Source organism: Corella eumyota, chromosome 2 (genome assembly GCF_963082875.1).
Source record: "Corella eumyota chromosome 2, kaCorEumy4.1, whole genome shotgun sequence".
Classification (NCBI taxonomy): domain Eukaryota; kingdom Metazoa; phylum Chordata; class Ascidiacea; order Phlebobranchia; family Corellidae; genus Corella; species Corella eumyota.
Window position 1 is genome coordinate 2,484,919 of NC_137491.1, and position 13,919 is coordinate 2,498,837.

A 13,919-nucleotide genomic window follows, 5' to 3' on the forward strand; every position below is an offset into this window, starting at 1 on the left:
CGATGTGGGAAAGTCGAATGTGCAACTCAATCATAAAGTGACATCAGTTACTCTGACCTAGTCTTGTGTTGCCTGTGGCAGTTTGGGATATTATAGATTATATTTGCCCGATAATTATACTGCTGATTAAGTGCTGGCTCAGCAGGAGTTCATACCGTTTATATCGCCTTACTCAAGGTCGCTACAGCATAAGATCAGTGGGGCTTGAACCCACGACCTCATGTGTGGTGTAGCAAGTGTTCTTACCACTACACCAGGCTGCCGGTATTTATACAGATTAAATACAATATTAAGTTTAAGAAAAAATTTTGCACAAAATAGTTTTAAAATCACAAATGTCAAAAAATTAATATTTTTTTAAAATTTAATATATTTTATTTTTTTTCTTGACACTTGAAGCTAGTAGCGATAGCAATCCTACCTTTGTATCTAAAAAAAATATAAAAAAAACTTTGACACTGGTGAGCTATATTTTAATTGTTAGAAATAAATATTTTAAGAAATAAGTTACAACCAGTTGAACCAGATAAGCTGACAAGGTTTTTATATTTGTATAAATTTGCAATTAGTTTATATGATTAATAAACAAAACAATGCGTATTTAAGCTAATATAAAACTTCTTTACGAAAATGTGCATAAAATCTGCATAAAACTGATTAAACTATTTGTGTAAAACTTACCCCGACGTCCAAATTGACTAGCTGTTATAACCCGGGCAGAATTTGTTAATTTAGCAGCGTTAAGGCACCTAGACAACATATTTGCAATCACCTTTCTGCGTTTACAAACCAAAAACCAAAAATGTGTTTATTTAAAATAAATTTTAACCTTTGGAACCACAATACGGGGAATAACCTTGATACTAGAGTTACCAACTATTTTTTTAAGTGTTGTTTTTACCAAAATTTTAAATAGTTGGTAAATCTTTAAACATATATTTAACCTGGTTCTAACAAAACTTTTATAAGTCAAAATTAATTACAAATAGTTTGTTTAATAATTTTATTAAAAACATAGTTTTGTGACATAGGTATACAACAAAAAAGTAAACTTTAAAATAAATATTTTTGGAACAATATGTTCAGTTAAATTTACTTTTAGGTTAGAGTAAACAGTTATTATCTAACATTATTAGTTAGAGAACTCTCTTCATGAAAAAAGTTAGTGAATATTGTGGTTTCTTTTGCTGGTAAAAACTCGCTTAGGTAAGAAGTTTGGTTGATTTCTGCAGGCACGTGTGTTTGAAATTTATTATTTTCTATATTAGTATCAATGTAGTTACATGGCAATATGTCGTCTTGGGATGACATTGACTCCGTGCTTATCTTAAAATATATGCTTTTTTTAATTTAAACTAAACAAAACTGGTAAAACAGTTCAATAAAACTTACAATATGTTACACCGTTCAAATGTTTAATAACCTTATGGTTAGGCATTTTAATTTTTACCATAAGGCCCAGGTTTATATTTAAATCTACCTCCGATAAGGACGAATTAGGTAAAGTTAACAAATCATCAAATTTATGACGTTTCGCGCTCATTTCTGGTGAATCGTATTGACTAAAGTCGTTCTGGGTATCTTAGAATAAGGATTAAAACGATAAGAATGTAATTTACTTAAACTCTTCAAAAAAACTTTAAATTAACAACTTTAATATTTTATTAACACAGTTAACCATTTATTAAGCTAAATATAAACTTAATATAATTACCACATTTTAAGGAAACTCTTTTTGGGGAATATTCAGCGTTTACGTTCCACTTTGTAGATTTTCCACATTTTCCTTTCCACTGATGTTTGTTGTTCGTGTCACGAAAACCTTTTAAAAAAAAATTAAATGAAAATTAAATGATCTAGGTGGTAACATTACCTTTTGCCTTGAATGTTTATGTTGTTTTTATTTTTTTAAAAATAACTTGCCAACATGCGTTTATTTTGTTATAATTTAATCTTTTTTTTAAAAAACACATAATTTAAAAAAAAACACAAAAATATGGTCTTGTGTGAAAAAGAACCAGTTTTATAAACTCTGGCTGTTATATTTATAACTGACCTTTTGCAAATGGATTCCTGTCAATTTTAAGTTTTGTAATTTGTTGGTTTTGATAAGCAGTAACTGTCGTAAAAGCACATTCAGGAAACACAAATGTTGTGACGTCATCTCGTTCCAGCTCGTCGATTCTTCGGTTAAATGGGATCAAATGAGTGACCTTTTCACCCGGTTTCATTTCAATAATGTGTATTCGTGGTTGATACTTGTGCATAGAATTCAAAATTACCTAAAGTTTTTATCTGGTAAGTTTATTTTTATTTATGCCTAATCCGGATTCAAAAACTTTTTTGACTTTACAGAAGTTCTAAATGGTTAAAACTTAATACAAGATATATTTTTGTCTTGAAAGAATCATCGTTGTTATTTTCCTAATTTCAAATAAAATATTGGCTATAAAGGAACTTAAGCGTCGTCTTTTATCTAAGAGATATAATCGTTAAAGTTTTACTCACGTGACCCTTAGTGTTTAGTTCGTTGTTTGTCAACTTTAATTTATCAAAGGTGACAGATTGTCGCATCCAAATTTCTCCTCTCGCAGGTGAATCAGGATGAATATAAGTTCTTGGCGTTGTAACTGTTTCAGTGGTACCTGCTGCCATCCACTGCGAGCTATGGTAAACGTATCTGTGAAACGACATAATAGAATGTAGAAATAACTTAAAATTACCATTGAGCGTTGAGTTTTAGGCTTGGGCTATGTGTAACACACTAACTTTACAATTGCTATGGTTAAGCTTAATCACACACTATTAAACAAACAAGTTCTTAAACAACCGGTATGCGTTAAACTATCGCAAAACTATTAAATGTTTAGATTACATATATATCACTTTAGGGTTCCTAGTTCAACATATCATTTAAATTAAGTTTTATTTATTGCATAAAAACTCTTTCTGCAAGTATGAATTAAAAAAAGAATCTAAAATCGCCATAGGTTGAGATCAAAATCATGACTTACCTGTATCTACTGTTATCCACTGGAACTATATCAACACACATCGCATAATTAGAGTTGGGTTTTAGACCCGAAACATCCAACTTAATAGCTGGAAATAACCTCCTGTGAAAATTAAGTTTGGTTTATTTAAAGTTTAATTTAAATAACCACTTTTACGTTTAAATACCACAAAAAATAATTTATTTTAGAGAACACGAATGGTAAAAATATTTAAAAAAATTCAAAAAAGCTACCATGTTACCTGAATAAAATGTACATTTATTGTAATTACCTGCCAGCTTTGGTAATTATCATTTCAGTTCCAATTTCGTAGAATTTCCACCATAAATCTCTGTTAGCAAGCTTTATAGTTGGGACTGTAATTGCAAAGGTTGGTTCATTATACTAAACTGAAATACACCGGTCGTGTAAACCCTTTTTTATATACGATGTCATAGTTAAATATGCTAAGAAGTAATCGTTACATTTGCACTTAAACATGGCAGGTTAAAAAAGTTTATTTAACCAACTTTTTTATATATTTTTAATATCATTATAATTAGTTAATATCCTTAAAATAACGAAAAAACTTTTAACTTTACTTGTGGCTTTAACTTGTTCTGGAACATTAACGCTACTATCCATTCTAGCGTGCGTTGTTGGTCTGTTTAAAGATGATATGTGACTACTTTCATGCAAACTGTTTGTCGAAAATTGGAAGTTTGAATTTATTGCAGAATCTTGTGAATTATCAATTGGAATAAAGTTGGAATCTGAGTTATAATTGCCCTGCATATAAACAGAGGCTAAAGCACTTGAGCAGTTTGGAGATTTGACAAAGTTTGGAAATTTATTTTGAGATGTGGATATGTATTTTTCGTTGGAATTAGGATGACTTTGAAATTCGCAATAATCTTGATGTTGTGAAGTTGACTGTGTCATATATGAATGAAAAATATTGTTATGTTCTATTGAATGATTTATTTGTGGATATTGGACATCAGAAAAATTTGAAAAATTATCATGTTCTGATATATTTTGTTGTGCTGGGATTTCTGTTTCAAATGATATTTGGTTATCATATTCATTGTTGTTTTGATCAAACTTTTTAAACTCTTGGTTACAATCAGTGAAAGTAAAAGTTGATTGATCCGATAAACTTTCCAAAAATGATGTATTGTGTTGATTTTCATTGTTTATTTCAGATGTAGTCACTCGAGCTAAATCTAAATTTGTAAGATCCTCAAAACTATGTTCTCCAATGTGACTATGGTATTGACCTTGGCCTGATGTTGCACAATAACTTTTAAAACCATCTTGATGTGTTGGAGAAAGATCGATTTGCTCGCTGTCTTCTTCTGTAGTTAAATCAATAACACCTGATGACTCTAAAATACAAATACTAACATTTTACATCGGTTGACAACAGGTTAACTATAACAAAGGTTTCTTTTAACGGGGTAGTTTTTATATTAGGCTATGTTTTTAGGCTTAATTAATCAGAGTATTTATTTGTTGTTTTAAATAGTCTTTGTAATTTAAGAAAAATAGTCTTTGTAGTTTAAGGAAAAACGAAATATTTTAAGTAGTTATAAATATAATTGGCGCATAGTTGTAATATATAAAAGAAAGTACCTTGAATTGGTATTGATGAAGTCGAAGAAGAACTAGAAAAAGTATGAATAAAAAAAATTAAAAAAAAAATAAAATAAAGGCTTTGACATTGCAGTACAAAAAAAATATTTTCTAGATGAGGGAAGAGATGAGCAACAGGTAATAAATAATTTATTTAAAAGGGTGTTAGAAATCGTTCTACCTGTCAGTTGAAGAGTTAGAGTGTATTGTTATTGGTCTCCACACAACTTCAGGTATTGTAATATTACTCCAGTCAAATTCTGTTGACGTAACATTTGCGTCAACGTCTACGTCGCCAATATTACATTGTTCTGTATTACTTTGGCTAAAGTGTTGGTGATGGTGCATATAATCGTAAGTTAAACCAGTTTCAATATTATTGGTAGATTCGTTGATGAATAATGGGTCTGAAGTATTGCCAGAATGATTTAACAACATTGATAAAGTATTTTCCTGGCTGTTATTAACTGATTGTGTAAATGTTTTTAGAGGTTCGAGTTGCTTTTCGGAAGCTATTTCAAAAGGAAAAACATCAGCGTTGAAGTGATCTTTATCGTCTTTATTGTTATTTTGCTTCATGTTTAAAAGTGAAATATAAAACTATTAGCATTAAAAGCTAATCCGAAAGTTTAGTATATGTTCGGTACCTAATGAAGATTTTATATCAAAAGGTAAGTAAGTTTCATTGTTTAAAAATTGTGAAAAATATTTAAACACATTTAAAAATATTGTACTTAAGTATTTTGAGTTTGGTGACCATGACATAACATACTTAAAATCCTTATGTAAACATTAATACTTTTGACATGTTTTAAATCATTAAATTGATTGTGTCATTTTTTCCCGTCGCATTGTTGTAATATTAATTGTATATCGTATTTGTTATTTACTTTTATCAATGTGCGAAAAACCAAAATAAAATAAAAAATGAATTAGGCTTCACATGGGTTGAACAAGTAGTATTATTAAGGTTCTTACTAAGCAGTATCTTTTTTGCGTTTAAATCATCAATATACAAACTTGACTGATTTAACAAAAAAAATCTTTATTTCACACCTTTCTAATTACCTTGTCACCAAATATGTTAAAATATCTCCCTAAAATTTGCTTGAAATTTAACACTTTCAAACTTTGTCAAAAAAATTCTAGCAACTTGGTCTAGGTGCTGAAACTACAAATCGAAAACTGAAAACAGTCTTGAAATATCTTTCAACGGATCGGTTTGCCTTTCTTTGGTCTTGATGTTTAGGTGATAACAGTTGTTGACCGCTAGGATAATTTAAATAGAATGCAAATAACTTTTACTTGATTGCATTGCCAGGACTTGAACAGTTGTACATAAAGATGTAATGACTAATTAATGTAATTGTTGGCTTGGCATTGACTATAACATAGTTTGTTTTTGTCACAAACCTATAGACTTAAGAAAAAACAGGATAACATGATGTTGTAAAACTTTAAATACATTGTAGGCGCTAAAAAATAAAATAATGTTTTATAAGCCAAGAAAACCTTTTAATAAAACCTAGTTTAAGCCTGATTTTAATCATTTATAGTAACTTAAACAACAATGATAGCCCAATGACAAATTTACATAACTAGTAGTTAGGTATCTGCTGTATCAACCACTCTAATCGACTTTTTGCCTGGACTTTTGTTAAGCATTCTGTATTAATTGCATTACGCCTAATCATGTCACAAAAGTTGACCAAGATATACTAAAAGATAAATTTGTTTTTATATTGAAAATTAAGCTCAAAATTTTAATTCAAAATACATATAACCAATCATTATTTATTTTCCAGAACAAGAGTTTCACAAGAAAATCAACCATGATAATTATCATACTAGCAAGGTCCAAAAGATTAAAAATGCAGAAAAACAATTTGATTTTTAGATAAGATTCCAAATAAATGAAATTTTAATTTATATTAAACCCTCCTTGTTAGAAATACACAATGGTTAAGGCAGTGGTAGCGTACAAAAGTATGATGACCAAAATATAAAACAACACCCTTACAAAGCCTAAAGTTAGATTTTAAAAACACTGTTGTGTTTAAAATAATTGTTAACTAAATAAAAAAAATATTATCAAATGGTTTACAAAACAAATTTATCAAAAACTGATAAAACTGTTTTTAAGATGCTAAAACTAGCAATTTTTTACACATATTAAAAGCCCATTACAGCTTTCTTTATTAGGATTTTTATACCTAACAAGTACTCAATACAAAAAAGTGTTTGTAAAAAAATTCAAGTGGAATTATGTTTACCAGCAATTCACGTAAAATATAAACCTTATTAAATGTAAGGGGGTTTATTTTGCTTTTGGAGGGGGTCGATATACCCCCACAACAACAGCATGGTCACGCTCGTATGGTTCCAATGACATTTGTTCTTGTGGTTTCATTTTCTCTCCTTGCATTTTTTTAACCTCACTTGCAAATACAGCTTCTGGTTTGGCAGTAGAATCAATACAGGATGCCTTCAAATACAATAGTTTAGTTATTGTTCCCAACTTTAATAACTTAAAGGTTAACATTTCGTAAATGTAAATTCTTAAGGTGTAACTTTTTTCAAAGATTTAAATTATTTAAAAAAAATCAAAGTGGTTTATATGATAAAACCCTAACCTTTTTTAATGTCAAAGCTTAAATTAACCTTTTACTAAGAATCATAAAAACTTAAACTAACCTTAATTGAAATAACAAAATGTCCTCCATTTTTTAAAAACTTGTGAGCATTCACCGCAACAATTCTGGCTTGATCAGGCTGTGCAACATCAGCAAATATTGTGTCTACCATACCTAGAAGTTTAAAGTTTTATAGTTAAAAAAATCCACTTTTTCATAATTAAAAAAGTGGTTGTAACGGTTTTGAATTATCAACTTTAAAATAGGTTAAAAATAAACAAAAAAAATTTTCAAATTTTGAGCTAACTGATAACTACGGTTAAGTTCAAAAAAACTTAAAATTTTATAAATTAAAATCTTACCAACAAGCATTCTGTATTTATGTGGATGTCTGGCATCCTCAATAATTGGAATAATATTTGTTCGTTTCTTGGCAACGTTGATTAAATCACGACCGGACCGATGTGAAAACTCTACAGCATAAACCAGACCTTCCTAATAATAAATAAGGAAAAAATTCGCAGGTCAAAAAATACAAAAGCTTGCATATAACAATAAAAAACATAATTTTATACGGTAGCTTTAAAATTTATCATCATAGGTTATAGGATAGGTTTTAAATACAAAATTTAGCATAAAATGTTAACCAAAGCACTTTATAAAATATCTGGTAGCTTACACATACCTAACTAATGCACAAAGTTAACCCGACTTTATTTTTACAAACTTATAAAACAATTAAACTTACTGGACCAACGACATCGGAAACATGAGATACAGTTGTACCCGATGCAGCCCCCAAATACAAAACTTTTGAGCCAGGTTTCATGTGAATTGCTCCAACACCCCCTAATATTGCTGCAGCTAACTTGGAGCGAAATGGGTTCCACGCCCGATATTCAATCTTTGCTCCGTCAACCTTAAAGGATATAAAAGTTTTTTAATTAAAAACTGGCTATGATTTGTGTTTTATTTAGAATAAACCCAAGGCAAGGTAAATGATGTTTTTTAACAAAAAGTTGACATTGAAAGACAAAAAAATTTACAAATTTAATATGAAATGAAAAAAGAACACGCATAGAAAATGGAAAGTTGCTAAACACAAATTTTAAAAAGTCATTAGAGGGTTTTTAAGCTATGTAATTAACATGAGTACCGGCAGTGTGGTGTAGTGGTAAGAACAGTTGCTACACCAAACGGTATGAACTCCTGCTGGGTCAGCACTTAATCAGCAGTATAATTATCGGGCAATTATAATCTATAATATCCCAAACTGCTACAGGCAACTTGAGACTGGGTCAGAGTAACTGATGTTACTCTATGTTTAAGTCGCTCATTCGACTTTCCGACATCGAGGATAAAGATGTAAACAAAAAAAAAAAAAAAAACATGCAAAAAACTTTATATTGACACTCTTCCAAAGATTAAAACAGACTTTAAACTAATAACTACCTCAACTTCAATCTTTTTCTCCCCATATACGGTGTCACCTGGCACCATATTCTTCGTTACAAGAGCATCTTCTTTACCCCTTGCAATAAACACCCCAGCATGTCGATGGGGTTCAACTGTGGTGCTTTTCCCACCCCTGAAACCCCCTCTACCTCGACCACCTAAATTATTAAAAAAAATTTTTAATTAGTTAATGTTTTTGTTGTTTTAAGATTTTGTAGTACTAGTATGCATGTCACAATTTTTATTGTTTTGTATTCAATTAAGAACAATTTTTTTTATTGTAAACAATGATTAAATGTAAAAGTTTATTGTAATAACATTGATTTTATTGACAAAATAAAAAAAGTGTGTTAAGTTATAGTTCATATTAAAAATTAACTGATTTTAACATTTCTTAGCAACTATTTAGAGTTTGTGGTTTTATGAACTGTGATACTTAAACTCAACATACCTCCACGTCCACCTCCTCTACCTCCAAATCCTCTCCCTCCCCCTCCTCCTCCCCCTCTTCCACCAAAACCACCTCTTCCACCAAAACCACCTCCTCTGCCACCACCTCGACCTTGATACAGAAAAAAAAATTTATCCAATAAGTTTTTTTGTAAAATGATAAAGTCTTATAAATTTTATGAAAATAAACAAAAAATACATTTTTAACTTACCGCCTCTGCCACCTCGACCTCCTCTGCTCATTGGTCCTGGACTAAATCCTAAAACATTAAAATCTATGAATTTAACCCATATAATGCGATAAAGGTCATTAACTTTTAAAAATTGCATTTGCCACAAATAACATTTAGAATTACGAATTCGAGAGTTGTTAAAAGACAAACAAGCATATAAACGTCTTAAGTAATACATTTAATAGCTAATTTAAATTTTTAAAGTTTAAAAACAACAAATAATTAATCAAATTTTAAAATGAAAAAGATTAATACAACGCAAAACAGGAACTTTTTTTTTTTGTATATATCTTTATCCTTGATGTGGAAAAGTCGAATGCGCGAGTTAAACATAGAGTAACATAAGTTATTCCGACCCAGTCTCGAGTTGCCTGTGGCAGTTTGAGATTTTATAGATTATAATTGACCGATAATTATACTGCTGATTAAGTGCTGGCTCAGCAGGAGTTCATACCGTTTATAGCGCCTTACTCAAGGGTGCTACAGCATAAGAGCAGTGGGGACTAAACCCACGACCTCATGGTGGTGTAGCAAGTGTTCTTGTCAGTTACCACTACACCTTGCTGCCAGTCAACTGATAAATATGTTTAAACTTGTTTTAAAATGTAAGTAAGTAAATTATATTGTAATAAGATAAAAAATATTTAGTTAAAATAATTGTAAAACATGTTTTTAACTAACCTGGTCTTCCCATTCTGAAATAAGAAAATTACAAAATCGTAAAAATTGGAAATTTTTGATTAAGACCAATCCGCCAAATAATCCTTTTAAAATTGTACAACTTTTAGTTAATAATTTCTGTAAACATTAAATGAAATATTAATAACATTGTGAAAAAGTTTTTTAAAGCATCTCATTAGCAATAAGCGATTTATACTAAAAACACGCTAACTAAAATCGTTACACTATTTGGCAAACCACGTGTATTTCTATAAAGAAAAAGCGTGTTACACGGCGTAACAAAATAATCCTCATGCAAATATTTTTTATATAAACTTCTTTATCCTCAAAATAAAATCAATTTAAACAGTAGTTTTATTTTGACCATGGTTTAAAGTGCTTAAATTTGTTAAAAAAAAATACTTTTAATAATTTTATCAAATAAAATGGGGTTATTTGTTTTATTAAAAATATTAAATAAAACTAACAAAATTGCAATGTAACAATATCTACTATTACCGTTAAATAACTTCATAGTTAACTATGTTAGGTAACAATTAACCGATTAACCCATTAGCTGATTGGTGCCCAATTTCGGGTACTAGGAAAATAAAACTAGATTTATTTGATAAATAAAATATGGTTCGAAATTATTTGACACACATTGCACACAGCCTATTAAGAGGGGCACTCCTTACCATGGTATATTCAAGCTGAATTTATCAAATATTTTTTTGCAGTTCGCACCATTCTGATATAAGCAAGTTATTAAATTTTTTTTTAGTTTTTTGAAAAATTAACACGATGAGACGATATTCAAAATAAATTAGTGTAAAACAAATTAAGTTTACACAAACTAGTACTTTATATTCTCTATATTGTACATAATGAAAATTTAGATGTGGTTTTATAACAATAAAAGCTTAAGTGTATCTTAAAGGCTAAATCAACAATCAACTTTAAAATAGCACCAAAACAGCTCCAATAAATTAGTATCGTGATATAATCTTTTCAGACATGACGTCATCATTTAAGGCATAACGTAATCACTTGTTTGTGTTTACACCAACTGATAAAAGTGTAACTGACATAAATGAAATACTAATAAGTTAAAAGCAATGTGATTTTTTTTATTGTAAAAACATAAAAGTGCTCAATATAACACAATATATTTACCGCATTCAGTTAGTCCATAAAAGCACAATTTATTTTATCTACAACACCTGGGTATTTTAATACTTACACTTTTTATACTCCCACCTACACATTATTTTATTACATTTTTTTAATACTAACATATCATTTTATCACATTTAAAACTACTACTAAAATTTCCCATTTACACAATTTGTTACCAATAAAAAACTAGGTACCTTTTTAAAATCAAAAAAACTAATTCCTATAGCTTAATATAAAACTCCTACAGCTTAATATAAAAACACAAGAGCAAGCGACGAAGTCAACAGGTTTTAAAGCATATATACACCCATAACACTACAAACCAAATCTTTAAAGTGGCAATTTTTGTTGCCCATCAGCCGTAGTCTGCAAAAAATAAAAAATCTAATAAAGAAAGTGTAAATGCTGCTATTAACATAAACTTGTAGTACATCATTTATAAATTTAATTAAGATTTGAAACAAAAGGTTTAAATTTATAAAAATATATAGAAAAATAGCTTATGTTGAAAAACCTAAGAGACAAAACTAACTTGTTGCTGTTGATAGAATGGAGGTGGTGTAGATGGTTCAGTATAAGGGGGTGCCTGAAAAATATTTAAAATTTTAAAGATATTGATCAAATTTTTTTCTTTTTTTCCCACAAAAACAGAACAATCGATTATGAACTTTATACCTGTGGTGGCATTGTCTGCTGGGGAAGTTGTTGTTGTTGAAATTGTTGTTGTTGAAATTGTTGCTGTTGAAAGGGTTGTTGTTGATAGAGTTGTTGTTGTTGTTGAGGGATTGAGGTTGATGGAAGAACTCCAACATTTCCATGATAGACAACTGAAAAAAAAACAAAAAAACTTAGGTAAGAAAAATATGAAAAAAAATAGTTAAAAACCAAGGAAATAAACATTTGATAAAAAACATACAAATTATGAACCAGTTGATATGAAATAAAAGTTTATCATGTTAATAACATAACCTACTTTGCATAGGCATAGCTGGATTGTTTGGGTTTTGCAGAAGTACTTGGTTAGGGTAAACACCTGGTTGGCCAGTGTAAATCACTTGACGGTTCTTAAAAAATAGTATCAAGAATTAAAATAAAATCACTAAAATTTTTACCAAAAATAGAAAAACATAAAAGATTATTTTACCATTGTGTTCCCACCACAACAAGATGCTCCTGCACAGCAATAAGCAGAGTGAATGATAGTTGTGACCAATACAGAAAAAGCCACAATTGCCATCAAGGAATGAATTGCTGCATGGGGTGTCAGATCATAATAATAACTCTGTAAAAATTCCCTTTAATTACATTTTTTTAGTTAAATATAATATTATTTTTAAATTTGTATTAATATAAGTCAAAATATGTAAAAAAAATGCTTTTTTGATTAAATTAACAACTTATTGAAAAATAAACTAAACATCTTACACTGGATGCTGCAATAGCTGCACCAATCTCTAAACCCAACATATTTGTGGCAAAAACTGCTGAAATTATTGTCATCACCATAGCTCCAATAATCTAAACAAAACACAACATAACTTGTTATAATTTTAATATCTTCCATAACAGGCAGCGTGGTGTAGTGGTAAGAACACTTGCTACACCACACACGAGATTGTGGGTTCAATCCCCACTGCTCTCATGCTGTAGCGCCCTTGGGTAAGGCGCTATAAACGGTAACAACTCCTGCTGAGCTAGCACTTAATCAGCAACATAATTATCGGGCAATTATATAATCTAAAATATCCTAAACTGCCACAGGCAACTCGAGACTGGGTCGGAGTAACTGATGTTACTCTATGTTTAAGTCGCATTCGACTTTTCCACATCGAGGATATAAATATATACAAAAAAAAATAACATAAAAACTTGTTTCCAAAATCTATTAAACATTATACCATTTAACTAAAAGATTTTAAAAAGTTTATTAAAATAAAAATATAACGGTGTTTCAAATTTAATTTTTTAGTATTTGAGTCATTTTTAAATTTGAATTTTATTTCTACCTTTTGTATAATTTGATTTTAAATTAAATTTATTTTAAATTATTTTTTTTATTTACCGGACAAGTTGAAGGTTTCTTGCCGGATACAATTCCCAAAATTCCAGGTACCAAAAACTAAAAACAATCTTAACTTAATAAAGTAATCTTTTCTACAAAATTGTTATTTGTTTTAACATATCTTGCTTACTATAAGACCACTCCATATTCCAGTTCCAATAACAGCAAAAGTATCACGATTAGAATTTGAAATTGAGACAACAATAATTCCAAATAAAATACTTAAAACAGCTAATACCACTTGTGTTATCTGAAAAAGACAATAAATTGAACAAAAATGACAAGATCCAAAGACTTGCATAATTTAATGTAAGCCTTAGTTTACTACGAAGAAATAGATCTTATTGCACAAAAACCTAAAAACATCACACTTTTTAAAGTTACCAATTCTATTTTACTGATAACTATAAAAAGAATTTAATTGAAACTTACCCCAAGAGCCCTGTATTTTCCTTTATATTTCTCTGCTGGGTTTGTAGGATTGACATTAACAATCATTGGACCAATTTGAACATTCTGCTGACTAGGTTCAGCCATTTTTAACTTAAACTTAGTTTTAAAACAATCTTAAAATCTGTTGAAAAAAGATACAAATATTAATTTTAGAAACCAGTAAATA

At 29.4% G+C, this 13,919-nt stretch overlaps 3 protein-coding genes across 3 annotated transcripts; all 3 read right to left on the reverse strand.

Annotated features, from left to right (window-relative positions):
* Positions 1–1,119: 1,119 nt before the first annotated feature.
* Positions 1,120–3,323, reverse strand: LOC145741269 (T-box transcription factor TBX18-like). Its single transcript, XM_082558830.1, has 7 exons — positions 3,286–3,323; positions 3,015–3,116; positions 2,509–2,680; positions 2,057–2,282; positions 1,715–1,822; positions 1,481–1,581; positions 1,120–1,326 (listed from the first exon to the last, which is right to left on the reverse strand). The coding sequence occupies exons 1-7, from the start codon at positions 3,306–3,308 to the stop codon at positions 1,120–1,122; spliced, it is 939 nt and encodes a 312-aa protein (XP_082414956.1). The 5' UTR covers positions 3,309–3,323.
* A 3,085-nt stretch (positions 3,324–6,408) lies between these two features.
* LOC145741338 (rRNA 2'-O-methyltransferase fibrillarin-like) lies at positions 6,409–10,108 on the reverse strand. The gene is made up of 8 exons (XM_082558911.1): positions 10,081–10,108; positions 9,379–9,426; positions 9,168–9,278; positions 8,714–8,874; positions 8,010–8,180; positions 7,624–7,756; positions 7,323–7,435; positions 6,409–7,113 (listed from the first exon to the last, which is right to left on the reverse strand). Exons 1-8 carry the CDS (start codon positions 10,091–10,093, stop codon positions 6,946–6,948), a joined length of 918 nt encoding a protein of 305 aa, XP_082415037.1. The 5' UTR covers positions 10,094–10,108; the 3' UTR covers positions 6,409–6,945.
* A 1,066-nt stretch (positions 10,109–11,174) lies between these two features.
* On the reverse strand, positions 11,175–13,885 carry LOC145742879 (uncharacterized). The gene is made up of 9 exons (XM_082560710.1): positions 13,733–13,885; positions 13,431–13,550; positions 13,301–13,357; positions 12,664–12,756; positions 12,383–12,520; positions 12,212–12,302; positions 11,914–12,065; positions 11,771–11,824; positions 11,175–11,604 (listed from the first exon to the last, which is right to left on the reverse strand). Exons 1-9 carry the CDS (start codon positions 13,835–13,837, stop codon positions 11,569–11,571), a joined length of 846 nt encoding a protein of 281 aa, XP_082416836.1. The 5' UTR covers positions 13,838–13,885; the 3' UTR covers positions 11,175–11,568.
* Between the last annotated feature and the right edge of the window lie 34 nt (positions 13,886–13,919).